The sequence below is a fragment of the Vespula vulgaris genome, chromosome 4 (assembly GCF_905475345.1).
Source record: "Vespula vulgaris chromosome 4, iyVesVulg1.1, whole genome shotgun sequence".
Taxonomy (NCBI): Eukaryota; Metazoa; Arthropoda; class Insecta; order Hymenoptera; family Vespidae; genus Vespula; species Vespula vulgaris.
This window is the reverse complement of record NC_066589.1, coordinates 4,704,613-4,730,354: the sequence shown is the minus strand read 5'-3', so window position 1 is coordinate 4,730,354 and position 25,742 is coordinate 4,704,613. Positions and strand designations below refer to the sequence as shown.

The 25,742-nt window shown below is 28.3% G+C and overlaps 4 protein-coding genes across 17 annotated transcripts; 2 read left to right on the top strand and 2 right to left on the bottom strand.

Annotated features, from left to right (window-relative positions):
- Positions 1-247: 247 nt before the first annotated feature.
- On the top strand, positions 248-16,331 carry LOC127063072 (homeobox protein 9-like). 12 transcript variants are annotated; one of them, XR_007781256.1, is made up of 12 exons: positions 254-608; positions 1,551-1,835; positions 1,945-2,080; positions 2,317-2,436; positions 2,572-2,675; positions 4,131-4,547; positions 4,806-6,089; positions 11,158-11,256; positions 11,329-11,475; positions 11,589-11,601; positions 11,676-11,759; positions 11,970-16,331. XR_007781256.1 is itself a non-coding variant. In XM_050992365.1 (8 exons), exons 1-8 carry the CDS (start codon positions 606-608, stop codon positions 6,279-6,281), a joined length of 2,370 nt encoding a protein of 789 aa, XP_050848322.1. In that variant the 5' UTR covers positions 248-605; the 3' UTR covers positions 6,282-9,470. The 12 variants fall into 12 exon arrangements, 3 of the variants coding, with proteins under 3 accessions (XP_050848322.1, XP_050848320.1, XP_050848319.1); XR_007781253.1 differs by having other exon boundaries at positions 11,676-16,331; XR_007781255.1 differs by having other exon boundaries at positions 11,329-11,601.
- LOC127063077 (lipoma-preferred partner homolog) lies at positions 9,752-12,363 on the bottom strand. 3 transcript variants are annotated; one of them, XM_050992374.1, is made up of 5 exons: positions 12,226-12,363; positions 11,574-12,051; positions 11,147-11,484; positions 10,645-11,060; positions 9,752-10,564 (listed from the first exon to the last, which is right to left on the bottom strand). In XM_050992374.1, exons 1-5 carry the CDS (start codon positions 12,361-12,363, stop codon positions 10,312-10,314), a joined length of 1,623 nt encoding a protein of 540 aa, XP_050848331.1. In that variant the 3' UTR covers positions 9,752-10,311. The 3 variants fall into 3 exon arrangements, with proteins under 3 accessions (XP_050848331.1, XP_050848332.1, XP_050848333.1); XM_050992375.1 differs by having other exon boundaries at positions 11,574-12,027; XM_050992376.1 differs by having other exon boundaries at positions 12,139-12,282.
- On the top strand, positions 12,780-21,852 carry LOC127063075 (protein Malvolio). Its single transcript, XM_050992372.1, has 12 exons — positions 12,780-12,883; positions 17,689-17,876; positions 18,007-18,129; positions 18,284-18,510; positions 18,705-18,843; positions 18,941-19,096; positions 19,211-19,369; positions 19,458-19,508; positions 19,578-19,960; positions 20,054-20,261; positions 20,334-20,404; positions 21,718-21,852. The coding sequence occupies exons 1-12, from the start codon at positions 12,844-12,846 to the stop codon at positions 21,785-21,787; spliced, it is 1,815 nt and encodes a 604-aa protein (XP_050848329.1). The 5' UTR covers positions 12,780-12,843; the 3' UTR covers positions 21,788-21,852.
- A 431-nt stretch (positions 21,853-22,283) lies between these two features.
- On the bottom strand, positions 22,284-25,224 carry LOC127063086 (prostatic acid phosphatase-like). The gene is made up of 8 exons (XM_050992391.1): positions 25,070-25,224; positions 24,857-24,991; positions 24,565-24,663; positions 24,027-24,449; positions 23,825-23,948; positions 23,533-23,744; positions 23,215-23,395; positions 22,284-23,141 (listed from the first exon to the last, which is right to left on the bottom strand). Exons 2-8 carry the CDS (start codon positions 24,950-24,952, stop codon positions 23,017-23,019), a joined length of 1,260 nt encoding a protein of 419 aa, XP_050848348.1. The 5' UTR covers positions 24,953-24,991; positions 25,070-25,224; the 3' UTR covers positions 22,284-23,016.
- Between the last annotated feature and the right edge of the window lie 518 nt (positions 25,225-25,742).

Genomic DNA, 25,742 nt, shown 5'->3' with positions numbered 1-25,742 from the left:
CTATGTATTCTTTTCTTTAATAAGATTGTAAACATATACATATGAGACATCTGAAGGCTATCAATGTAGTAAATTTATTATAGATATTTATTAAGCGTTCGTATAATAATATGTACGTAATTCAGCAATTGACTAGTGGGTATATAATTCGCTTATTGGATAGAAAGCATCGGAAATACAAGTTCGTAATACTTCTGGCTTACCTTCAATAACACGGGTAGTTTTGAATATTCAGTTGTATGAATCAAGGAATAAAAGACAAAAGAGGGGAGGGGAAAAGGAAAAGCAAGAAATTCACGTAGAAATAACACTAGAAACGTTAGACATAGAACTAGTCAAAAAAATTGAAATAGAGAGGATTTGGCGCGCTTCGCGGCAAGTACGGCTGCCATCTTGTAAAAGTGTCTCTGTAGTGTTTGGAAGTTCAGCGAGAAGGAACAGCAGCTTCGCCGGAGGCTGGAAGTCCTTTCAAAGCGGTCGCAACGCTCCTTGGCAGTCCCTGGGCACCCAGGTGACCCTCGAGCGAGGCCAGGGTACTCAAAAGCTGCTACGACGAAAATTAGCAAGGCCAGCGGACTCACTTTACACGCCCGACTCTCGCGAAGATGGTGAGTGACTTTAAAACGAAGACATTCTTACAACATCCCTTAAAGAATTGTACCACCTTTCGCGCTTCTCCGCACTTCTCCGATTCTTTCCTTTCGGTTTCGAAATAGAAGAGGATATGCGTCTCGGTGAAGCCTTCCTTTAATTTAGGCATCACCTCCCCCTCTTTTTTACGCGCCTTTTAATTACCACCCCCGTACAGGTGGCAATTCGTCCTACGTTCCGTACGGACCGACGTCTTCTCTCGCTTGTCAATATTTTTAGGCAGCTCTCTCGCCGACACCTCGCGTTCGATTGACGGCTGGCTTTGGCCGTGAATATCGTCTACGAGCTCGTCTCATCGTCAACGATAACGCGACGCAACGACGGCCTGACAGCGACGCATAACCTGCCTCTCGACGACAGAAAGGGACCCTTCAAAGTCGTACCGGATTATATGCGTCTTTTGTTTTTCTTTCCTAGTTCGCACTTCGTCACCGTCACGATCCAAGCGGAGTCGTTAAAGCGGCTGCTTGAGACGGTCGGGTCACATGCACGTGTCTGAAGGTAGTCGTAAACTGCTGAATACCCGTCCGACAGAATTATCGTGATTTTTCCAAATATTTTTTCCAACTTTCTTTTTCACCTTCCTTTGTGTCAACATGTATTGTCAAGTTTCGTGCCAAAATGATACTCTTTTTTTCAAATGGATTAATATACTTTGATCGTTTATCTTCTTTTTATTTCTTGCTTTTTCATTTTTTATATTTTATGTATAATTTCATTTATTGTATCATTGAATAGCCATGCTTTAGATTTAGTCTCGTATGTTTTTAATTTGAAGCATTGATATTACTGTTTGCGATGATAATATTTTCTTATATAATTCCTTTTAATTGATAATACTTTTTCAATATAATTTTGTAAATAAAATAATGTTCCTATATCTTTGTTCTATTGTTTAGAGTTCGGCATCAACGGGCGGTACAGAGGAGTCCAGCCCATCTTCTAGCCCTGCTTCAGCCACAAGTCTGACCATGGCAGCTCCAAAGTATGGTACATTGGTACCTAATCGTATATTTGTTGGGGGAATCTCAGCAAGTACCAGTGAGGCAGAACTTGCAGAACTTTTTTCTCAATATGGTACTGTCAAAGCTACAAAAATAATTGCTGATCGTGCTGGAGTTTCAAAAGGTTACGGTTTTGTCACATTTGAAACTGAAGAAGAAGCTAAACGGCTTCAACAAGAGGTTTGTAATATCATTATGTATGTTGATACTACATTTTAAAATAACTTTTATATGTAAATGTTTATTAATATTTATTAAAATTTCGAAGATAAATTTGTGTTATTTACAGCCTGAATGTATTGTCCTAAGAGAGAGAAAACTTAATATAGCTCCTGCAATCAAGAAACAGCCCTTCAACAGATCGTTCGATGGTGGTTCTGGTTCACCACCCTCTGTGCCTAGTAGTACTTATTATTATGCAAATGGTTAGTTTATTTCTTAATGAAAGTTATAAAAATGTACTTATAAATATCCAATCTTAACACTTTGATAATATATATACATACATTTACACAGTATGCATTTTTAGATTTTATAAATTTATTACAGCAATATTGATATGTAATAAAATATTAAAATTTTTTAATTTTGTTTATAAGAACATATTTACATTGTGTATCAATGAAAATATGATAATTTTCAAAATAAATTGTTTGTACAGGTATGGGTCTTACATACCAAAATGGTATGACATTCTACAATGCAGCGGCACCTGCACCAGGAACTCCTATAGCACCACCAGCAGATCCTGCGACAATTTATCAAGCTACAGGTGTTTTTGGTAAATATTTTTTAGTAAACTTGTAAGTTAATATTATATAATTGCAAAGTTTAAAAATTTTATACAAATTTATATATTACAAATATAGACAACAATAGATATTGTTCAGTACTTCATAATTATTTCTGATTATAGGTCCTCAGGCTACTACTGGTCATCAAACTTTTGCTCCAGTTATGTATCCATGCCCAGCACCATCTTTGTATATGCCGCAACAGTACCAGTATCCACCCATGCCGGTAAGTAAATTATGTTAGACAGTTCTTTAATCCTTTTTTTCCTAATATTAGAATTGGATCCTCCATACATCCTTGCATATTCTCAAATGACTGTGGGTTCACGTAGCAACCATTATATTAAACGGTATATCGGTTACGGTTTGACAGACAAACGGTTTGATGGGGGAAGCCATACCACCGGCGTTTCTACCCAACCCTCAACAAATGCCTACTTACGTCCTTCTCGACGCTATACAGTATTGAGGTCTAAAGGTACATGGTCTAATGCTAAGTGAATAGCATGCAACATGTTATTTTTGTGCATTCTCTTTATTGTGCCTTCCGCATGGCCTATTGTTGCATGCCCACTTAGAGTTATCACGTCATGTTTTGATATTACACCAACAATGTCATACCACTTATGTCAATATTTATATGCAATTAATTTAATTTTTTATCCTAAAAATATCTATTTGGACAGAGAGATCCTTTCTTCTTCCTATTTTAAAGAGAACTAATATTAATATTTTTATTTAATTATAGAATTAAATATTTTATTAAAAATGAAAAAAAAATTAAGACCAAAAGAATATTTGTATTCATCAATAAAAATGTTCATAATTATTGGACTATCTAAGTACATGTAAATATAATAACAATATATGATATATACTATGCACTATGATGTTTAATTATATGATAATTGGGAAATTACTTTCATTATACTGTTTGTTTTCCATTACCATTTCATTAGATCTCATTTGTAAAAGAAATAATTAATTATTAAAAAAATACGAGGATATAAAAAATGTACATATGTACATATGTACATTTAGTAAATAAAATGATATATTCTTTGAGTGATGTTTATATAAAGCAAATCAAAAAATATGTAAATATATTACTTGCTTTGCTGTACTTATAGCTACCTTATATGGCAAGAATTTTAGTCATAAAAAATAACATATTTATTGAAGTGTAAATTCATGGCATTGCATACTTGAAGATTAATAATGTATCATGAACTTCATGAAAATGCTCTATATGTTTATTTTCAATAGTTCAATTTAGTATATCAAATACTTCATTGAATTATAATTTTAAAATTTTTAAATTCTAAGATATAAGTACGTACTCTGAATACATATATACATATGATATTTTTAACAATAGTGAATATTCGTAACTATTAAATGTGTTTATGGCTTATACTTATTATTCTTTTCATCTGATACACATTCATTTATGTATTTACTTTCCTTATTCTACTTTCATATAGCTTCTTAATTCACCTAGCAATGATGTACAAAATGATATGCAGATTTAAGAAGATCTTCTAAAAGCTGTAAATTTTATGCAATATCTCATTATATTGTATATTTGCTTCATATAAGAAGTTTGTTTTATTATTTCTTTCGTAAGTTATAATCTTTAAAAAACATAAATAACTAAGCCTAGGATATTTTGTTTGTTTAGTACGAACCATATTACGCAGGAGCAGCTGCTGCTGGAGCTTCACCATACCTATTTACTACCAGCAGTTCGCAAAGCAACACAAGTAGTGGTGGCAATAATAATAACAGCGGCAATAATGGTACAGGAGCAAATAGTCCAGCAACGGGTCCACCGCCAACGCTCCCGTCTCTTCATCCACCACCTCCTGCACACTTTTATGCTCCTGCTGCACCACCACCACATCATCATCCACCAGTGCCCACAGGACCTCCTCCGCCACAAATGGATCATCTTTATTACTCTTTTGCAGCTGGGCCACCTCCACCACCTCCTGCTCATGCACCTATTGGATTGTCTGATCATCAATTACTTATATACCCCCCTGATACTTCGTGTCAACAAACTACTACATCAGACAATCAAACTGCTCCGCAAGAGGTAAGTCAACATTTCAATTGCGTGTATGTATCCCTGATTAAGTATTTTCATATAGATTTTTAGTAATTCTCTTATTTAATAGATAAGATTTTACTCATTGAATCACGTTAATGATCTTTCTATGGAATTTCATCAAGAAATATCGAAATACGAGAAATTTTCTATCATTTAATTAATATTCTTCTACAACAAGAGTGTTTAGATCATAAAATATTCATTCTAAGCAGTATTCCTACTATTTGTTAAAATAAATCATAGGATTCACGTTCGACATCAAGCCACTCGGAGCAACCACATGGTGAATCACAAGCTGCTTCAGGATCAGCTACGCCTCTGGTATCCTTAATGCCTCTAAAATTTCCTATGTCCAGTCGTTACACCAATTACCATCCAATCGCGATACATACTACTAATTTACATAACTCACAAACATGTTTAAATGAAGTAGACGATTGCAGTGCAAATCAAATGCATTGTAGAGCTATAGTTTATCATCCTGTTTACATTCCTCATACACATCCACCACAATTTCACAATACTTCTGGTGGTGCCAGTCTTTTACCAACACCTCCATCAATTTCACAATTTGAGTCAAGTACTAAAACACATCTCAATTCCAGAGATTATACCAAATCAAGTATAACAATAACTCAAAGCAATTATGTTAAATCTCAAAATCACATAGCGGTAATCAATCCAAACACTTTTAGTAAAACTCAAAGTGTAGGAAATTCATTGCCACATAAGTATACTAATGTAGATGGAACTCATAAATATGCAACCATTGCTATGACATCTTCTCGATTACCAGTTCAATATAGCAAACGAACTGCTGTTTCCAATGTGGGCTCTCCGGCTTGTTTTTTGACACAAAAATCTGGAAATTACACTTCGAGTCAAAATTTAAGCAAGCCTGGTAATTTTGGATCCAATGTTAATTTTAATAATCAAACATACAATCCATCTAGTAATAGTTCACAGAAGATTGGAAATATGAATATAAATCAAAACTTCGACTACGCGAATGGACGTAAAAATACGAACTATAATACAGATCAATATTTTGACAACACAATCGGATATAAATCAACGAACTATACCTCAGGTAGGAGGAATGCATCGAATAATTATAGAACCACAGGTTCTGTATCTGCTAATCAATTTGACAATTTGAATAGTAGCAGTCAAAGCAATGAATCTTCTACTATGAGTCAAATAGATAGTACCAACTCTTCACAGGGTTTGCAAACTACAGATTCAACAAGTTCAGATAAGCCGGCGAGTCCACCGCCAGCACCATACTCCCCCATGACTCGACCCCTTCCAACTTTATCACCACCCACCCCTCAGGTCCCGTATTATCCGCCGGCTCAAAACCGTTATCAACCCTCCCTGCCATCTCAGCACCAGCAGCAACAACAGCAGCAACAATCTGGCCAACGTCGGTATACAGTAGCTCCAACATTGACTACAAATAGGAAGACAACTGAGAAATATTCGAGTGCTAATTCGCAAACTATGTTGCGGCAAAGCAAATATAAGGTGAATAGTATAATGCAATCAAGTGGTAAAGTATCCGAAGATAGCTTGGGAGGCGCAGGCGATGCTCCTCCTGCTGTTGGTAGAATGCCTATTACACCACCAGGCACACCCCAAACGCATCCAGCTCATTCTACAGGGGATCAGAATCAGTTGAGCGATACATGCCATCAGATACAAGCTCTGACCCTCTAAAAACTTTCTTTCACATCTATGTTTGCTTTCTTATTCATTTGAAATCATATGATCTGAATGTCGGCCAAAAAAAAATTTGCATGATACTGCATGAGTATGCATTGTTATACAATTTCTCTTGTGATCTCAGTCCTAAATCCAAAAAGTAGACATTCAAACTGTAAATTAAATTCTTCATATATAAAATAAAAACTTTATTAAATTATTAAGCGAGCGAGCGCGTGTGGATATGTGTGCATACATATTAAAAAAACAAAACAATATAATACAATACATATACATACATATATATATATATACGTACATACATATATACATACATACACACGCATATAGAAGCATTCAATACATAGATACACAGATAAACATACAAAATTATTATTAGTATGAAACACATATACACGATATATAATATGTAAATATATACATAAATGTATTTATATGCATGCATACATGCATGTACATCTATGTATATATAACATTTAATATAATATATATATATATATATATATATTGAAGATGACAGATATAATTAGCATTAAACTCAAAGTCAGTTATAAATTATCTTTTAAAAGAGTCAAATATTAACGATATAAACATTATATCTTAATAGATACTGATATAATTCATCATTTACATCCATATTATGCAGTATTTGACGTTATGCGTGATAGGCTCGACAAACATGAATCTCACGAGCATGGCTAGAGTAGTTAGATGGATAAGCAAAAAAAGATAGAAACAATTAACCTTGTTATCGTACAAAGATGAGCGATTTGTCATGTGTTCAAAAAGAAAAAACAGAGGGGTAATAGGGAGGCAAATAGAATTCATTTCACAACGGTTGCTCAAGGCACTGCCACATCTGTGTTTCTTTTTCTACCTGAAGTGGTATCGTACTTATAGTTTAATTAGAGTGACCGTGAATGTTCTCACGCCTTTTAAAATAGAGCGGACACAAATTCGTTAATTTTTTTTCGGTAAATTTCCGCGCAAACATCGTATATTTAGCAGTTAAAAAATATTAAAGTGAAATGCCCTGTGCCCAACGAATAAGATAAAATACTAAAAAAAATAATGAATTAAAAAAATGTGTCGGCTGTGAGCTTCCAAGCAAATAACAATAATTAAATTATTATAATATAAAAAGTTAAATAATATTCTACCTAATTGTTATGAACGTAAATTTCTTTTATCTATAATGAGAAATTTGTTATCTCATATCTCGCATATTATAGCTATTATTATCTATTTAAAAATGTGAACAGGAAATGTTACACCGAAGGTTCGTACGCTGTGATGATATAGAGATATCGCGGCACGTAGAGGAAAAGTTAAAAGACATCAGACTGTATTTAGATGACACATCAAGGCCTAGAGTATGTAGAACTTGTGAGTCGTTACAAAGAAATTAATTTATTAAAAAGCAAGAGTGCCTTCTATTTGTTTTCGTAATTGTATTGTTGAACATTTGTTGCGTTACGTTCCAAGAGCCTCTAATGTTGTTATAAGAAAAAAAAGATGTTTGAAGATTGTTGTTCCTCTATTTATTTATTGATTTATGGGCTGTAAAGTCCAACAACGCTCAGCGAATTTGGAAGTGCGAAAGTATGCTGTTAGGTTGGTATTAGAGAACATTAAAAAAAATGAAAAAGAAACAAGAAAAACATACTAAAATGCAACAGCCAAATTGTAGGACCCCTGACGGTCATACGAATGATTCTAGAAAAAGAGCAGCACATTTCGGCACCTATTTCTATGTATAATACACAGAAGATATCCCAGCAATATACATATGCATATATATATATATACAAAAAAATATTATAACATACCGAAGGTATTTAAAATAAGTGCGACAAATGCGTATCTTAAGTGTGCGTGTGCGCGAATTTGGACAGGTGGCTGTGACTACTGTGTGCAAGTACAGATTTGTATGTAAGCATTCGTGTGCTAGTGTGTCGATTCACACACACGCATATTTCATAAATATATATATATATATATATATATACATACATATTATATATATACATTATATATATATATATCTATATGAAAATGGTATGTAAAGTGCAATTCTATGTTGAGTTTGGTACTGATAAGAAATAACGAAAATTATAATTTGATTATTGTTTAGAAGAATCTATGTACTAAAATTTGACGTAGAATAGTACTGATGTGAAATAAAGGATAATATATACTTCATAAAGTATATAATAAACAAAAAGAGTCTAAGCTATATGCTAGTACAATATGTAGTAAATTACAAGAGTATAAATGTATTATATGAAACATGTGAAGTATGCATTTAGAGCTGTGGAATGCTACATATTATATCTTTGTTTAAGTTAAAGACAAGTTATTTCAAAATTGCCAAGTTTTTTCCTGTATATATATTTTTTGTTTCTTTTCTATTGTAAACTTAAATATTTAAAAATATTAATAAGTGGCCTATCACAGCAAACAATTATTTACATGAATTTTTTGTATAGCAATTTTTTCATGGCCTAAATTTATATTATTTGTATTTATAAGTTAGATTTTCCAATTACTTTTGAAAAATTTGATAATTGCTTTAATTGTAAACAATTTCAAAAATTAAACGAATATTTTGAAATTTACTGAATAAATGTCCAAGTTTTTGCAATATACATTCAATACTTTCAACTTATATTTTGGTGTTACATTGTTAATGTTGCATTCCATAACTCATAAAAGTATACTCTGTGAGGAAGAAATTTATGTATTAATATAACATAAATTATACACAAAATGACATATAGGTTGTATCAAAAAATTCTGTAAAATTTAAGGACTCTATAATAATAATAATAATAATAATAATAATTATAATAATAATAATAATAATAATAATAATAATAATAATAATATAATAATTATTATAATAATAAAATAATAATTATAATAAATAAATAATAATAAATAATAATAATAATAATAATAAATAATAATAATAATTATAATAATAAAATATATTACATATAAGAAATGCATATATTTAAAACAAAATATTAGTATATATTAATAAAGTCATCTGTGCATGAATACATAGCTGGAGAAAACTAGTAAGGACAAAATAGACTCAAGTAATTGTAAATTTCTCCTGCAAATAAAGAATAATATAATCTCATCGAAAACGTAAAATATACAATGCTCTAATATAAATGGTATTTTTTTAACCGGTCTTTCTTCCCACGTTTATTTAATAATATATAACTAATGCATATAAGATTTTATAATATATAGAATTTCTTTTCTTCAAATATTTAAATACTATTTTTTAAAAAAGGTAAATCGAGTAGACTATGCATTTTTATAAATAAAATGTATTTTTTTTTTTTTTTCTTTTACAATATGAAATATATGAAAATCATAAAATAATTAAATCAAACATTTTCGTACATCATTATTTCGTATAAAACATTCGAAGTAATAAAACAAGCTAGTAACTTACAAATAGATCACAATGTCTAGTATATTTACGAACATCTTTTCTCTAATAATGGAACTTTATAAATGGCACGGCCTCTTATTTTAATGTCGAAACAAGTGCCCCATAAAAGAAGCTTTTTATAAATAGCTGATAGATAATATTTCTTTAATATTATTTATTACATATTTTTTTAATAATACGTTTGTTACTTGCAATTACAATAGTCATATGTAAAGTTTTAAAATCGGCAGTGTGATAAGAATATTTTTATCAATATAGTCTTAACATTTGTAAATAATACAAATTTATTACGTTATATATTGTTTCAGTCACAAAATGTAAAATTATTTACGAAATGCTAATATCAACGTGACTATGTGTATATATATATATGTGTGTGTGTGTGTGTATATATATATATATATATTTGCTATGGAATAAGTAAGTTCTAAATTTAATTCTGATTTCTTTAAACAATAGATAGAAATAGCATTTAAAAATGTTTGAAGTATTAATCAAACGTATGATATATGAATATGAAAATCTAATCATGGAATCAAATTTCAGTAAAATTTATAATTCTGTAGTCATATGAGATGTTAATGCTTGTACGCGACTTGCATTACAACTTTTACATAACACATGATCATCTAAAGGATAACAGCCACGACCTTCTGAATCAGAAGATAATACTAAACCACAATCTTCACATTTGTAACATTGAATATGAAAACTGCGATCCAGAGCAACAACGCGTACCGTTTCATCTTGGCCAGGTTCAGGCATGATGGGTAATTTACACACACAACAACGAGGTGCAAATTTTCTGTAAAAAATTTTTTACCTTTAATAACATTGTAACAAGATAAAAAAGAAAAGGTTTATTTATGCTTGTAGTTAACTTACTTGTGGAAACATTGAATACAATGTATCTGATTTGTAGCATCTACTGTAAAAGGTATACCATCTAAACTTTGCCCACAAACTACACATGTGAAGCAAGACGGATGATAAGGTTTCCCAGTAGCTCTTAATATTCTATCAAGTATTGGCCTAGTACATACACAACACTTTTCTAAAGTGTTTAAATAATCTTCTTCACAATATGGTTTACCTTCCAATGAATAGAAAGGTTTACCCTGTAGGTTGACTTTACAGACATAACAACAGAAACAATTTATATGAAAGACTTTATCCATTGCAGAACAACCTGTACCCTCTCCTTCGACTTTACATCCACATTGTGCACAAATACCATATATATCACTTTCTTCGCTATTATCTGACATTCCTTGAACTAACAAATCAGTTAGAACATCAACCTAGAAACATACATTAATTGTTTACTTAAAAGCAACGTCAAGTATGTGTAATAGTATAAAAAAACGCTATTAGTTTCTAAACTTACTTCTTTCACAGGAGATACTTTGCCTTGTGGTTGAGTTGAAGTAGCAGATCCATATCCAGAATACATTGAATAATTACAAGATAGTTGAGATGGTGGTCTAGGATTAATAGGTTCGTATATAGACTCATATGTTGAGCTAGATTGAGAACTTGGACCATAAATGTCATTTGGATAATTTCCAGCAGGAAAATCAGTTTGATAAGTTGCACGTCTTAATTCGCTATAACTGGAAGAGACAGGACTAGGTGGTGGTGGCAATTCTTCAGGAGGTGGAGGAAATGAATTTCCTGGAATGCAAGCAACGTATTCTGAAGGCTCAGGAGGTGGGGGTAAGTCGTCTAAAAAAACAAAAAAAAAAAGGAAAATAAAAAACATTAAACAATTGTATACTTTTCATTAAAAACTAAATATATATTATTAATTTTACCACTGGTATGAGTAGGTGGAAGATTACTGTAAGTATTCTCTGATTTTGGGTTCCATTGTATATTACTGTAAATGATATCTTTTTCTGTTTTTTTTGGTACAGGAACAGAAATAGGTGCTGGAGATTCAACATTACTATATACTGCACTATTTGTAGCTCTATCTTCTACTGGCACTTGAGGAGCTGGTAAATTTCCAACATTTGAATAATAATTTTTCTCATCATATCCATATTTAGGTTCAAACTTCTCTTTTGTTTGATGTACATAGAAATTTTCATTATTTTGATATAGTTTCACAGTCTCTTTTCCATTAGTCAATGTTGGTATATTAAAATCATTTTTTTCCATATTCATTGATACATATGGAGAAGGTGAATTCATATATAGGTTTGTAGATTTTTCATTTGTTCCAGCATTATTGAGTACAGTGCTATATGATGGTGTTGGTGCTGCCTTTATTGAATAACTTTGTGGTATCTATCAAAAAACATTAATGGCAATTTGTAAGAAAATCATATTAATTATAAATATGTAAATATAACATCATAGATTATGATGTTTTACCATTGGTTGTTCCAAGTCAAGAAGGCATATAAATAACCATATATTAATATCATATCATCTCCTATGATAAAAAAATATTATACTGACCTGAGGTTGACATTTTTTTGGTTTTGGTGGTACAGCAGGACCAACTTTCTTTCCAGATTTAACCATTTTGATTGTATTATCGCCATGATTGATTTGCAAGTTTGCAATATGTTGCTCCAAATTATTAACATTAGACATTTTTCTATAATAGTAGAATAAAGTAGACAAACATTATATATATATATTGTGAAAAAAAATAAACTAGTAAAGAAAGAAAATTACTTGATGTCATATATTGAAATGAATGATTTTTATAGTACACATGCACGCGTGCGCGCACACACGCGCACGCACACACACACACACACACAGAAAGAGAATGTACAAAAATTAGATCTTTCTATAAAACTGTTTGGCCACTAAAAAATGTATCCAAATAATTAGGAAAATATTATACTTAGTAATATAATTAATAACTATCTCTAGTATGTTTTTACATTGTTACAAAAAAAGCAGCTGACCTTTCAGATATAAGACATCAAATTTTTATAAGTAGTCGATTTGACAAGCGTAATATTTCGACTTGTATGGTATTGAATCTCTTATCAGAGAAAATTATCTTTAATACTACTTTAGGTTTATCTGCTAAAAGTATATTCCAAGTGGGATCATACCACCATGGAGCTTGTACCACTGAAGAAAAATGTCAACTTACCCGGTGAGCCAAAAATGTATATTTAAAAAAGAATTTAGACCAATGTTAACACTAAGTTGGAAAATATTCTATCCTTTGTAAAATTCGTCGTCGCACTATGGTCACTTTGATCGAACGGCTGATTCACACTTCCTTATCTTGTAACCTCAGAAATTCCTTTCCAATGATTCTTACATTACCCGAAATTCAAAACTCGTGTGGCTCTGCTTGTACCACACCCAAGGCCGATTGTGCTGTTAGCTGCCTGTGTACTAGAGATATTTGACCGCCTCTATTAATGCGGATCGGACCGCAAGTAGCATTATTTTAAATTTTCAACTTTATTTTTTTTGTTTTACTTTACTTTTATTGTTTTAATTTCTTTTATATAAGTCTACTGGTATATTTTTATGAAAGTTCCATATAGTTGACAGAGGTAAATAAAATTCATATAAATATTTGATATATTTATTTTAATTTCATTCTTTAAAGTACACTATCGGCCGTTCTAGGGATTTGATCGCCTACGTACATGCATGCACTGCACCCTTACCAGAACTAGTCCTGTATACGTCGTTAAAAAGTTCCCTTATGGATTTCGAGAAAGAACTTCATTAAAAGAACCAGACTCATCGAAAAAAACAATATTGGTTACTTGAAATCCGATATCTGATAAGTTTCGATAGGTTAGAAACATTCGACTCATTCTTTTTCTCTTTCGTATTATGGGACATGGATTTTCTTTTGTATCGTATCGCAGATACCAAGAACGTACGAGGACCAATATTTCAAACAATATTGCGGGGACAGGAACGTTGATTGAATGTGGAATAAAGAAAGATTACGTATATAGCTTTGGTATGCAATAGAGGTAAAAATGGAAAGACGTTGATTTCGTGAAGAATAACAAAATTAATTTACGATAGAAATGGCTAATTTCTCCACCGCAGGCCATATTGTTCCTACCATCAATCAATTTGTTCCTTTATTATTTATGTAAGTCAACTAGTTACTTCTTCAACCGAATAGCTATAAATAGATAAAAACAAACGCTGTGCAGACATGGCAGTATCAAATAAAAAGGAATCTTTTTCAATCTTATCGGAACAGACAAGTAGGATCACGAGTTACATGTGGCCCGTTGGCCAGCTGCTCAACTCTGATTTACAACGAACTCGTTGATTCGTCGTTTAATAAAATCGTCGAATTGGAATGTTCATTTATATCGTTTATTTCTGCAATTCGTTCTTTTTTTTCAAACGATCGGAGAAATTATATCTGAATAATTTATTTCGAAAACTATTAATTATTGATTAATCATACATAGATCACTGAATTGAAGTATTAAATATGTATGTATAAATTATTTTTTTTTTAACAGTACTATGTACCGACAAGTTGGTAATATAGGAATTGACAAAACGTCGGTAAAACATGTTGTAATAAACAAGTAAAAACAATACGTACCGAGTAATATAATACATAGGGAAATATTAGTTTTATAGGAAAAAATAAACGTTTTTTTTTTCATTTTCGCTAAATGATCATAAAAGTTTACTACGACATTAATAAATAGGATTTTGTTTTGAACTTTATCATACCAGACAAAATGCATTTATGATTGAAAACTATTAAACAGCGCTCTACTATTACCGACAATTATCTACTCCAATGATAAAACAGCACTCTACTACAATTATATTTTTTACTCGACAAGTTAAATAATGTTCTACTACAAAATATATTTTAATTTTGCTGTGATCTCTTGGAGAATTTGATTATGTTTTTTATATTTCCTGATTTGAATGAGAGAGAGAAAGAGAGAGAGAGAGAGAGAGAGAGTATATAATACAAAATAACAGTGGTGCCACTTTAACATAACGAAAATGCAACAATATAGTTATTTTAAGCCATTACATTATAATTAAATTATCAATTTTTTTTTAACTTTACATTTATATCTATACTAGAACTTAGCAATATTCATTGTTTTCGCCTAGATATCATTTCGAATTTGATAAATTTCAAGTAGCTAAAATCTTATCACGATCTTTTTATGCTCATAAATTGACGCCATTATAGATTTAATATAAATCGCGGCCACATTTGAAATACATTCGGCAAAGATTTCAGATTTGTAAAGTAATATTTCCTTATTTATTACATTTATTTAACTATTGCACTTTTCTTATATGTAGTTTAAACTCAAAACCTTTTGTCCTTCGTAAAGATCAAGTTAATCTATCACGTAAATGCTTAAGATAAAGTCTTTAATTGTTATCCACAATGTATCTATGCTGCGAGGCACGTTTCATACTAATCAGATTAGATATAAAATTAATGAATTGAAATAATAAAGTATACAAGTATATCATAATATTTTTTTATCGCTCTGAAGTAGATGTATAAAAATATTCCAAAGAATTATACAGAAATAATATCAACAAGCGATAAATTATCAAGGAAAAGATATGGTTCTTATTTTCTCTTCAATATCTAATAAACAAAACTTTGTATTTATATAAATTTTTCCCATTATTATACCATAACTATAGAAATATAAAATTCTCAAGTAAATAGTATTCTAAAAAGTAATAGTAAAAAGTAAAAAATAATAGTATTGTATAAAGAAACTCAGAAAATATTTTATGATATTTTTAATTGATATTTTATCAAATATAATTCCGAAGCTTTGTAATATTCATAAATTTTATCATGATCATAGATCGTTTTTAAACGTTACCGAAATAATACTAAATTATGTTATAAACATATATTAATATATTAATTAATGATGGTTATAGATATCGAATAACATAAGATTTATCGATTAAATAGATTATAACGTCAGAGATAAGAAACAGCATTATCTAAATATCTATAATGATAAGGGTATTGACTGATAAATATTATATTGTTTTTTCTTGTCTCTTCTTTGTCTCCTTATTATAAATAATAATTACAAGAAGTACTTAAATAATTAAAAATTAATTATACCTAATGTATATAAAAAGCTTATCTTATGATATCTTATGATACTTAATATATTACTTAGAGATAAGTGTGCTTATCTGTGCAAACACAGTTTAATCTATAATTTATTAACAAAATATAGAGTATATATTTCGCTACAGTTATGAATAGAATTCAATTATATAATCGATTGTCTTACAAATATCTTTTTTAACTTATTGTTAAATGATGTAAAAGGATGTACATGATAAAATAGAAAGCGTAGGAGGAAAGAAATCATTCACCGTCGGGAATTCCCGACATGTGTCTCATATGTCTATTATCGCGTTATGTATATATGCTTTATGTAAGAAAACTTGCGTCGAGTAGGTTTCTTTTTACGTTACTTCTCATATAGATTATACGTACATATCGGTGAAGAATAATTCAAAGGTGATAAGTTTGATAGAAGAAAAAATAAAAAAAAATAAAAAAAAAAATAAAAAAAAAAGAAAAAAAATATACTCGTAATTCAGTAGCTTTTTTTTTTATTTCTGTTACTTAATTAAATAAAATTAATTGTCGTCCGTAATCGATAGTTTCTTAAATTACCAAGGATGAACAGTAAGTAATATCATTTTTTTTGTAAGATTATTGAAATTCAGTAAGGATTTTTTGCGTTTGTTTTTTACTCTGCGATGTAAGAATCTAATATGTCTGCATATATATGTACCATTACTTTAGCCTACTTGCTTCTATTGTAATCGTCGCATTATGCACAATTCGTTTCTAACTCTCCATTGGATAATTTCTATCAAAGTTCTCTTTAAATTGACATCATTAATATTTCTTCCGAATAGAATCGAGTAAGTAGATTAAATTACACAAACGATATTTTTATTTCGTTTATTAATATGTATGCACTTTGTGCATACATTGACATACTGTTCTTCTGGGTTATTCCATGATCATATTCGTGATAATATTTCGTAATAAATAGCATTAGTCAGATGATAGTTTACGCAAACAGGACAATCCCGCTATATGATTTTAGGAATTTTAGGATGCTTATATTAAGAAAAACATTCGAAACATTTGCAAAGATTTTTTAAAATTTCTTTTTTGCATGGATATAATGCTTTCATAAGTTTATTATTAGAATCAAAATATCAAATTTTTAAATGATATTATAAATGAGATTGTATTTGATCAAAGGTCATTCGTGAAAATAGGAAAATAACGTAGTACGTTCGGGTAATGGTAAATGTTATTTCAAGTTCTATTATTATCAAATATATTTAATTGCTGCAGATCTCAGAATCAATTCTTGAAGATAGAATTGTTTATGAATTTTTTATCTCTCTTTGAAAGAGCGCGCGCTCTTTCACTAAGTTACGAACAATGACCAAGGGTTAGTTCTAATCGGAATATCGTCGAGTTCGGTTGTGGACTACACTTTTTCTTTAGTTCTGTATACTTTTTATTAAGTTCCTTTCAATATTTTTAATTTTTTTTTCTTTTCATTTTCTTTTATCTTAATGTCAATATGACTATTTGATCGAAATTGTGTGACCTTCGATATCTTTTTCTTCTGAATTTCGCAAGATCTATTTTTCTTTATGAATACGAATTTTTTTTTGACGAACGAAGAAATACAAGTGACTAATTTCTTTCTCACTTTGTTCGTTTACGTTCATCATAATTATACAAGATAATCAAAGAGAAAAATAGTAAGTATTTCTACGTATATCTATGACATATACATATGATTAATTATTTTATGTAAACAGAACTTTTCTTTTCGATACCTGTTCATCATTGTTTTTATTATATATGTTATATATGTTTTGTTAAGAAATCATTAAATAAAATTGTAGATATTCCGGAGAAATATACCATGCAAAACAGACAAAGGCATAATAACGATGAGACAACTTCTGTACCCCATCAATCTATGGAGAACATACAAAAAAATGTTAAAGTCACAGAGAACACGTCTTTATCACCAAATAATAATCAAACCTATTTTGCTGACGAAAAAATACGAATACCTGAATTAGAAGGTGTATGTATATATATTTATTGTTTTTTTCAACACATCTGTTACTTTAATTTTCCGATTTAATTTTATACGCGATATAAAATATACATATTGTAATTATATATTTTAGAAATTAAAAATATTTTTCTTACAGACTGGTTTTAACTTCAGAAAATTATGGGCCTTTACAGGCCCTGGATTTTTAATGTCAATTGCATATTTAGATCCTGGTAACATAGAATCTGATTTACAGTCCGGTGCAAAAGCCAGTTATAAGGTATATATTATTTTTACATTAAACACTTTTTTAGTACAATGTTTAAAATGATTTATATAATATTATAAATATTTAATAAATATTCATGATACTTTAATGTGTAAGTTGACAGAATTTAATTTTTTTTTTAAATAATTTAATATAATTTTTTTAGTTATTATGGGTTCTATTAAGTGCTACAATATTGGGACTTATTATGCAAAGACTCAGTGCACGCTTAGGTGTGGTTACTGGATTACATTTAGCAGAAATGTGTTATAGACAGTACAAAAAAGTACCTCGGCTTATTTTATGGATAATGATAGAAATAGCTATTATTGGTAGTGATATGCAAGAAGTAATAGGAACAGCTATTGCCTTATATTTATTAACATCTGGAGGGTAAGTTACTGATATTAAATTATAAAGAATAAAAAATAAACAATATATTTTTTTAATAAATATATTTAATGTTCTAAAATATATATTATTATATTGAAAAATTCTATAAATATATTCACAATATAGAATTTATATAAGAACTATTAAATAAAAAAAGAGACTTATTATTGTAATTTGGATATTATATGTTTCAGACTTCCTTTATGGGGTGGTGTACTTATTACAATAATTGATACGTTTACATTTCTATTTTTGGATAAATATGGTTTACGAAAATTAGAATTTTTTTTTGGATTATTAATTACTATTATGGGAATTACTTTTGGTTATGAGGTAAAAGAAATTTATAATATATTTTTTATGAAATAAACGCTGTTTTTTTTTACTTATAAATTTATTTATTAACATATTTTTTTTTTTACATTTTCAGTACATTATTTCAAAACCACCTCAAGTTGAAGTTATAAAAGGAATGTTTATACCCTGGGGAATGGAATATGATAGTCAAATATTGCGTCAGGCTGTAGGAATTATTGGTGCTGTTATTATGCCACATAATTTATATCTTCATAGTGCTCTTGTGAAAGTAAGGAAAAAACTGCATGCTGACTTTAAATATTACTGAAGAAAATAGATATCTTAACACAATTTGCGGATACATTATTATAAATTTTGATATTAATAACTAATAATTTTTTAGTCAAGAGATATAGATCGAAGACAACCTGCCAAAGTTAGAGATGCAAATATGTATTATTTTATTGAAGCAAGTATTGCACTTCTTGTTTCATTCATTATTAATGTATTTGTGGTTTCTGTTTTTGCACATGGTCTCTACAATAAAACCAATGAAGATATTGTAAGTTTTCTATTACAAATACTTGACTTTCATTCATTGATATTCTTGGAATTAAATTTAATCTTTAAGTATTATTGTTTTGTTTTAGTATGATACCTGTAATGCAAGTAGAATCCACATAGATGATAACTTATTTCCTGTGAGTAAAATTATTTATTGACATAAATATTTCGTTCAGTATGATGACATTTTATTTTCTTCATCTTAGAGAAACAATAAAACATTTGATGCAGACATATACAAGGGTGGTATATTTCTTGGTTGTTCATTTGGAATAGCAGCAATGTATATTTGGGCTGTTGGTATCTTAGCTGCTGGTCAATCTTCCACAATGACTGGAACTTATGCAGGACAGTTTGCAATGGAAGGATTTTTAAACTTACAATGGGCTCGATGGAAGCGAGTACTTTTTACTCGGACGATTGCTATCGTCCCCACATTTTTAGTAGCATTCTATGCTGATATAGCAGACATGAGTGGCATGAATGATATTTTAAATACTATTATGAGTTTACAATTACCCTTTGCTACTTTACCAACAGTAGCTTTTACTAGTAATCCACAAATAATGGGAGAATTTACAAATGGAATGTATGTTGTAATTAAATATAGAATATAATATTAATATTTGGTATACATGCACATACACAAATTATATTATATAATGTTTTTCTTTTATTACAGAGCAAATAAAATTGTTGCCACTATTATATCTGCATTAGTGATAACAATAAATATTTATTTTGTAATAGATACTGTACAAGATATTCCTCAGAATTGGGCAATATGGCTTGGTATTGCTATATTTGCAATTTTATATTTAGCATTTTGTATATATTTAATAATTCATATGGCAGTAAATATGGGTGCTGGAACTGTCAGTAATCATTGGGTATGTATATCGATATATCACATATATGCACTATTGATTATTATTTACCTTTTCAATATATTTATGTTTTAGTTTGTTACGAAATATATTTGTGGTCCTGTGGACACTAACTTTGGCCTATCTAATCCTGCTATATATGCAAGGTAAGACATGCAGTATCATAATATTTTTAAATACTGCCAAAATAACATCTAATATTAATAATTAAACCACTATTTTATATATTTCTAATCAAATTGTATATATGTATAATATGATTCTATTATATTTTATATTAAAATAACAAATATTGCTTAATGGTATGCAAAGGCTTTTGCAATTAGCAAATACTAATATTTAACATAAATTCAAAGGAAATATATGACATTGAATAATACATTTATTATAAAATATTTATCAATTTGTTATATATTAATAAGAGGATATGACAATTAGGGAAAATAGAATTTTTTTTTAACATGCTTTGTAAAATAGAGCAAATTTGATTTTACTTTATATAATCATATAAGGGTGAAGGTTATTGTTATTAACATTTTTAAAAGAAATATGGTATATATAAACTATACTTATTTTTTTAACCTCTACAAAATATATGTTTATATGTTTAATATATAACATGTTTTAATGATGTTGAATATGCTTAAAAGGAAGGTTTATATAACTAATACTAATACTAATACTAATGTAAATAAACATTTATTTATTAAGATCCTATTACATGTTTATTAATCCTACTACTTAATCCTCTTGCACGTTTTTATTAAATTTTTTTTATTTGCATATTATATTAACATATCATTATAACATTAATAATTATTAAAGGTTATACTGGAATCAATTATTTGTAATTGTTTATGAGAAAGATGTTCAAAATTTGACATTTTTGTTTTTAATCTCAGTTTCTTCAATACATCGGAAACATCATTAAGTACTTAGTTGTACAAGCGTAATCAACTGTATGCAATGCAACGATTGACATGTGTCTCATATTCATCAAATATGAATATCATTTCGAAAACTATGCTTTTATTATTGTGATGTCAGCATGGCATTGTCAATGGTACGTATATGTATTAACATTATAATCACACAAATCGTCCAAACATTAAGACTTGTTTATTGTTTGCAAAAATAAATATTGCATAAAAACAATTACATTCATAAATGTCAAATTTCATATCTATAAGCTTTAATATGTTAAATTGTGTTTCTTTTTGTTTATTTGTGTTTGTTTTTGTAAAAACATTTGTGTATGTATGTAAAGTAATTAACTAAATACTATTTTTATTGCACGCAAATTTTTAACCACCAAAAGTATGGGTTTGCAGCGTTGATTTTATTCTCTATTTACGATGATGAAGGTACGAATGATATAAAAAAGAAAATATTTTCTAACATAAATTATATATATTTCCCATTCATTTCATATTACTTTTATAACAATGTTTTATTTTAGGACAAATCCAGCATTCACAATACAAGAAGGATTAAATGAAAGCTTTGTACCTATACCACATTTTTGGTAATTATTATTAATAAATATTATTATATAATAAATTTTTAACTTAAATATAATTTTCTTAGCTGCTAATATTTGTAATATAATAATTTATTCTCTTTCTCTCTCTCTTCTATGATGGAACATATATATTTTCTTGTATAAATTTTCTTTGACTATTATTTTAGTAATATATTATTTGTAGATAGTATTGAAAATTAATTTAATTTGTAGATAATAGAAAAAGCCATATGATAATAAATATAATATAATAAATAAATATAATAAATACATTTTTTCCCAATTAGTACTTTAGTTAACAATAAACGTTTATATTGAATGAACTATTTCTTTTATATACTTTTATTGTACAAATAAAAATCTATAATTTATTTCTCAAATACACCGTATAATAATTATAATGATATATTAAAAACTTTTCCATGTATTCTTATCTCAGCAATTTGTGATTTATTTATATTAAAAAAAAAAAAAAAACGTTTTATTTATATGTTCTGAAAAGATTTCTTTCATTTACATCAATTTATATAAAGTATTGATAAAATTACAATATTCATTACATTTTTTATTAGTAGCGAAAAAGATCTCAAAACAACTTAAGTAACACAGCATTCATTAATATCATTAATAAAAGTGATAATATCCATTAGAAATTAAACATACTGTAATCCTCCTTCAAAATTTATAATAATACATAAATTATGTACTATCTGCCATTTTCTCTTTAAAATTCTCTTTTTTGGTAACTCAATGTTATTTTGTCTATTTGCATGCAAGAAAAGTAACATAAGTAAAGAAAGTTAAAAAAGAGAAATATTAATTTTTCATTCAATTAAATGCATATGAACTTTCACTTGTTTGTAAATTAATTATATAGTATTTTAAAAAGCATAATACATCAAGTTGTCACTTTTCTTGTTTACAAGTGATATATATATATATATATATACACACACATACACACATATATAAATAATCATCTTTGTATATACAAAGTACAGACAAAGGTATTAGAAGTGATTAATACAAAGTTTATTACACATATTATTGTGTAATATTTTATCTATTATAGAAATAAGATTTTTTTTCTTGCCTTCATATATACAAAAATAATTGCATTAAAAAAAACATTTTATCTTCTTTGTCAAAACATCAATAACACATATTTATGGCTATTTTTGCTTTGACAATAGCAAATATTTTGTTATATTGTAATTGCAATCATTCTGTATATTCTTATATAGGATCTGTTGTTAATCTGAGGTAATACTGATTATGTTCACGTTTATAATACCAGTAAATAAATCCAATTACTAATAAAACTAGTAAAACTAGTATCAATATTGATGATGTCAATATTGCTGAAATGTTAAATACAGTTTAGTTTTTTATAGATTAATTATAAACACATTATTATTTGTAATAACCACTTACCAACAACAGTCGTTGTATTTATATTATATTCATTTTTTTCATGTTTCATCATACACTCTTTGTGCCAATCGTCTGGTATAATATCTTTGGTTAATTGAATAAATTTATTCAAGGGACATAAAGTGTTGCAACCAGGAAGAGTTAACAGATTTGGTTCCTCAGTAGTATTTCTGTATGAAATCTATAAAAATTAAATAACTTAACATTAGATATTAATTATAATAGTTTAAATATTAAATGTTGAACTTTCTTTTCTTGGCGCTATTAGATTATAACATTTATTATAGCTTTAGAAATATATTTATATCAAATTTATACCGTGACAAAGTATTCTTTTTCAGAATTTACTCTTAATTCTATTAAAATTGTGGCTGTGTATGGAGGGCAATGTGGATCAAATAAATTTAAAGTCATTAACATATTTGCCACTGTTTCATCATGTGCACTATATATCCAAACTTTTCTATCAGGTATTAAAGCATTTCTAGATTTCTTTTCCATGTGATCTATTATCTCTCGAAACAATAAACCTGTAACAAAGAAAAAATAAAAAATAAAATTGCATGAATAACTTTATTTATGTTTAGATGAATAAAAAGCTATATTTTACCCATCTTCAATCTTTGTAATATTTTATTGTATGCATTTATTGTAAAACTTTTTGCAGCAAGTGATTTTAATTTATCCGGAAATACATTTTTTGTCCATTCAGGTAAAGTTTTATTATACAATTTCTGTAAAAAGAAAAAATCTGTTATTATATCAACAACTTAAAACAACTACATTTGCTAAAAATATTTATGTATAATTACTTCAATGAACAATGTATCATATATATGATCAACATCTTTTAAAGATGTAACACTCATTCCTGTTTTCTCTGTCAAATAATCATATAAATGTTTATTTTCCTGATTTATTTTTTTTATTTCTGGAGACTTTAATACTTTATCTAATTCAAAGTTATATCTTTGGCAGTATTTTTTTCCTGATAAAACATTATCTTCTGATTCTGGTATAGTATGTACTGGAATAGGCATCCAATTGATAGTATTCCATATTTGATTTTTTTTAGGCGGATATAAGCCAGCTAAATTTGCTTCAGCTGACATTAAAGTACGATCTGTATTTGTACTTTGGATATAAACGTCATACGGACTATATAAGTCACTTAAAAAATGGGAGTACCTGCTTCTAAGCCATTGGCCCATATGTAAGTGTTGATTTTTCCCCAGCTGTATAAATGTATAAGAAACATTATATATGTATAATGTTATAATTATACCAATATGATATAACTCATAAATATGTTACATGTATAATTTATAATTTATTAATTTTTTTACTTACATTTGTTAACTGTCCATAAGGCACTGGCCATAATGACTCATTCTTATATGGATCAGTTGGATATGGTTCAATAGGAGTTCGATCACCATGTCTATAAAGCTTATAAAATCATAATATCATATAAGTATTTTTATATTATCTTCAAATATTATAAATAAAATACATAAATGATAAGATCAATCTAAAAATAGAATATATATATATATATATATATATATATATATATATATATATATCACACATATATTTCTTAATGAACATATATATAACTTTTATATAATTTTTTACTTACAACATTTGCAAAAATAATAGTTCCCAAATTAATATTTGTATCAGCAAAACACTTTATAGCAAGATTTATAAACACAGTAAGTGATCCAATAAACATGGTATTCCGATTTTAATTTATCTTATGTCGTTCAATTAACTGCAAATAATTTGACTTTTAAATTAAATATACCATCTGTTACAACAATTTATTATAATTTGTGAAATATCATGGTACTTTCTGATGAAGTTTCCTTTCGAATTCATGTCAAACACTATTAGTAAGCGAATGGTCAGTACTCATTGTTATCAATACAAAGAGCATTCTTATAGTAGTAGAATACTCTAATCAGATAAGCACCAAAGATTATCTAGAGATATATATATATATATATATATATATATATATATATATATATATATATATATATATATATAAAAAAGATACATATATATATGTATATTTACGTATGTATATGTATGACATTTATATGTGTGTAAGTATGAATAATAATATACACAAGTTTCATATTACTTTTACTTTTAACATAGAAAAACAGAACTATAGACATACAATCAATTTAAAAAACAACAGGTTTGCTTCTAGAGGGCATTGCAGATCCGTTTACAACATACATTTGATATATAGTGAGTTTCCTTTCTGATATGGTTATGGGCGATAAAATTTTTTTTTATATCATACTCTACGTGCTTATCATATAATGAAATGTCATAATTACATAACGACTATATTTCTAACGATACATAAAAAATAATTTATTCCAGAAAATCCTTTTTGATAATTTTTAATATGAAATGCTATAAAAACTTTATATACGTAAAAATAAATATTTAATTTTAATATCGAATACTAAGTACTATTTACTATATATAAGTATAAAAAAGTAATG

Bases quoted from the DNA above. Each gene is read 5' to 3' on its own strand.
- LOC127063072 (XM_050992362.1), top strand. The intron at 2,081-2,316 runs GTTAGTTTATTT...TTGTTTGTACAG, and splicing joins TACTTATTATTATGCAAATG to GTATGGGTCTTACATACCAA. The intron at 2,676-4,130 runs GTAAGTAAATTA...TTGTTTGTTTAG, and splicing joins ACCAGTATCCACCCATGCCG to TACGAACCATATTACGCAGG.
- LOC127063086 (XM_050992391.1), bottom strand. From the start codon at position 24,952: ATGTTTATTGGATCACTTACTGTGTTTATAAATCTTGCTATAAAGTGT. The intron at 23,396-23,532 runs GTATAAATTTGA...TAATTTTTATAG, and splicing joins AAAAAGAATACTTTGTCACG to ATTTCATACAGAAATACTAC. The intron at 23,142-23,214 runs GTAAGTGGTTAT...TTAACATTTCAG, and splicing joins AAATACAACGACTGTTGTTG to CAATATTGACATCATCAATA.
- LOC127063075 (XM_050992372.1), top strand. From the start codon at position 12,844: ATGGAGCTTGTACCACTGAAGAAAAATGTCAACTTACCCG. The intron at 18,130-18,283 runs GTATATATTATT...TAATTTTTTTAG, and splicing joins GTGCAAAAGCCAGTTATAAG to TTATTATGGGTTCTATTAAG. The intron at 19,961-20,053 runs GTATGTTGTAAT...CTTTTATTACAG, and splicing joins GGAGAATTTACAAATGGAAT to AGCAAATAAAATTGTTGCCA.
- LOC127063077 (XM_050992374.1), bottom strand. From the start codon at position 12,363: ATGTCTAATGTTAATAATTTGGAGCAACATATTGCAAACTTGCAAATC. The intron at 12,052-12,225 runs GTCAGTATAATA...GTTTTTTGATAG, and splicing joins CAAAAAAATGTCAACCTCAG to ATACCACAAAGTTATTCAAT. The intron at 11,061-11,146 runs GTAAGTTTAGAA...GTATGTTTCTAG, and splicing joins AAGTATCTCCTGTGAAAGAA to GTTGATGTTCTAACTGATTT.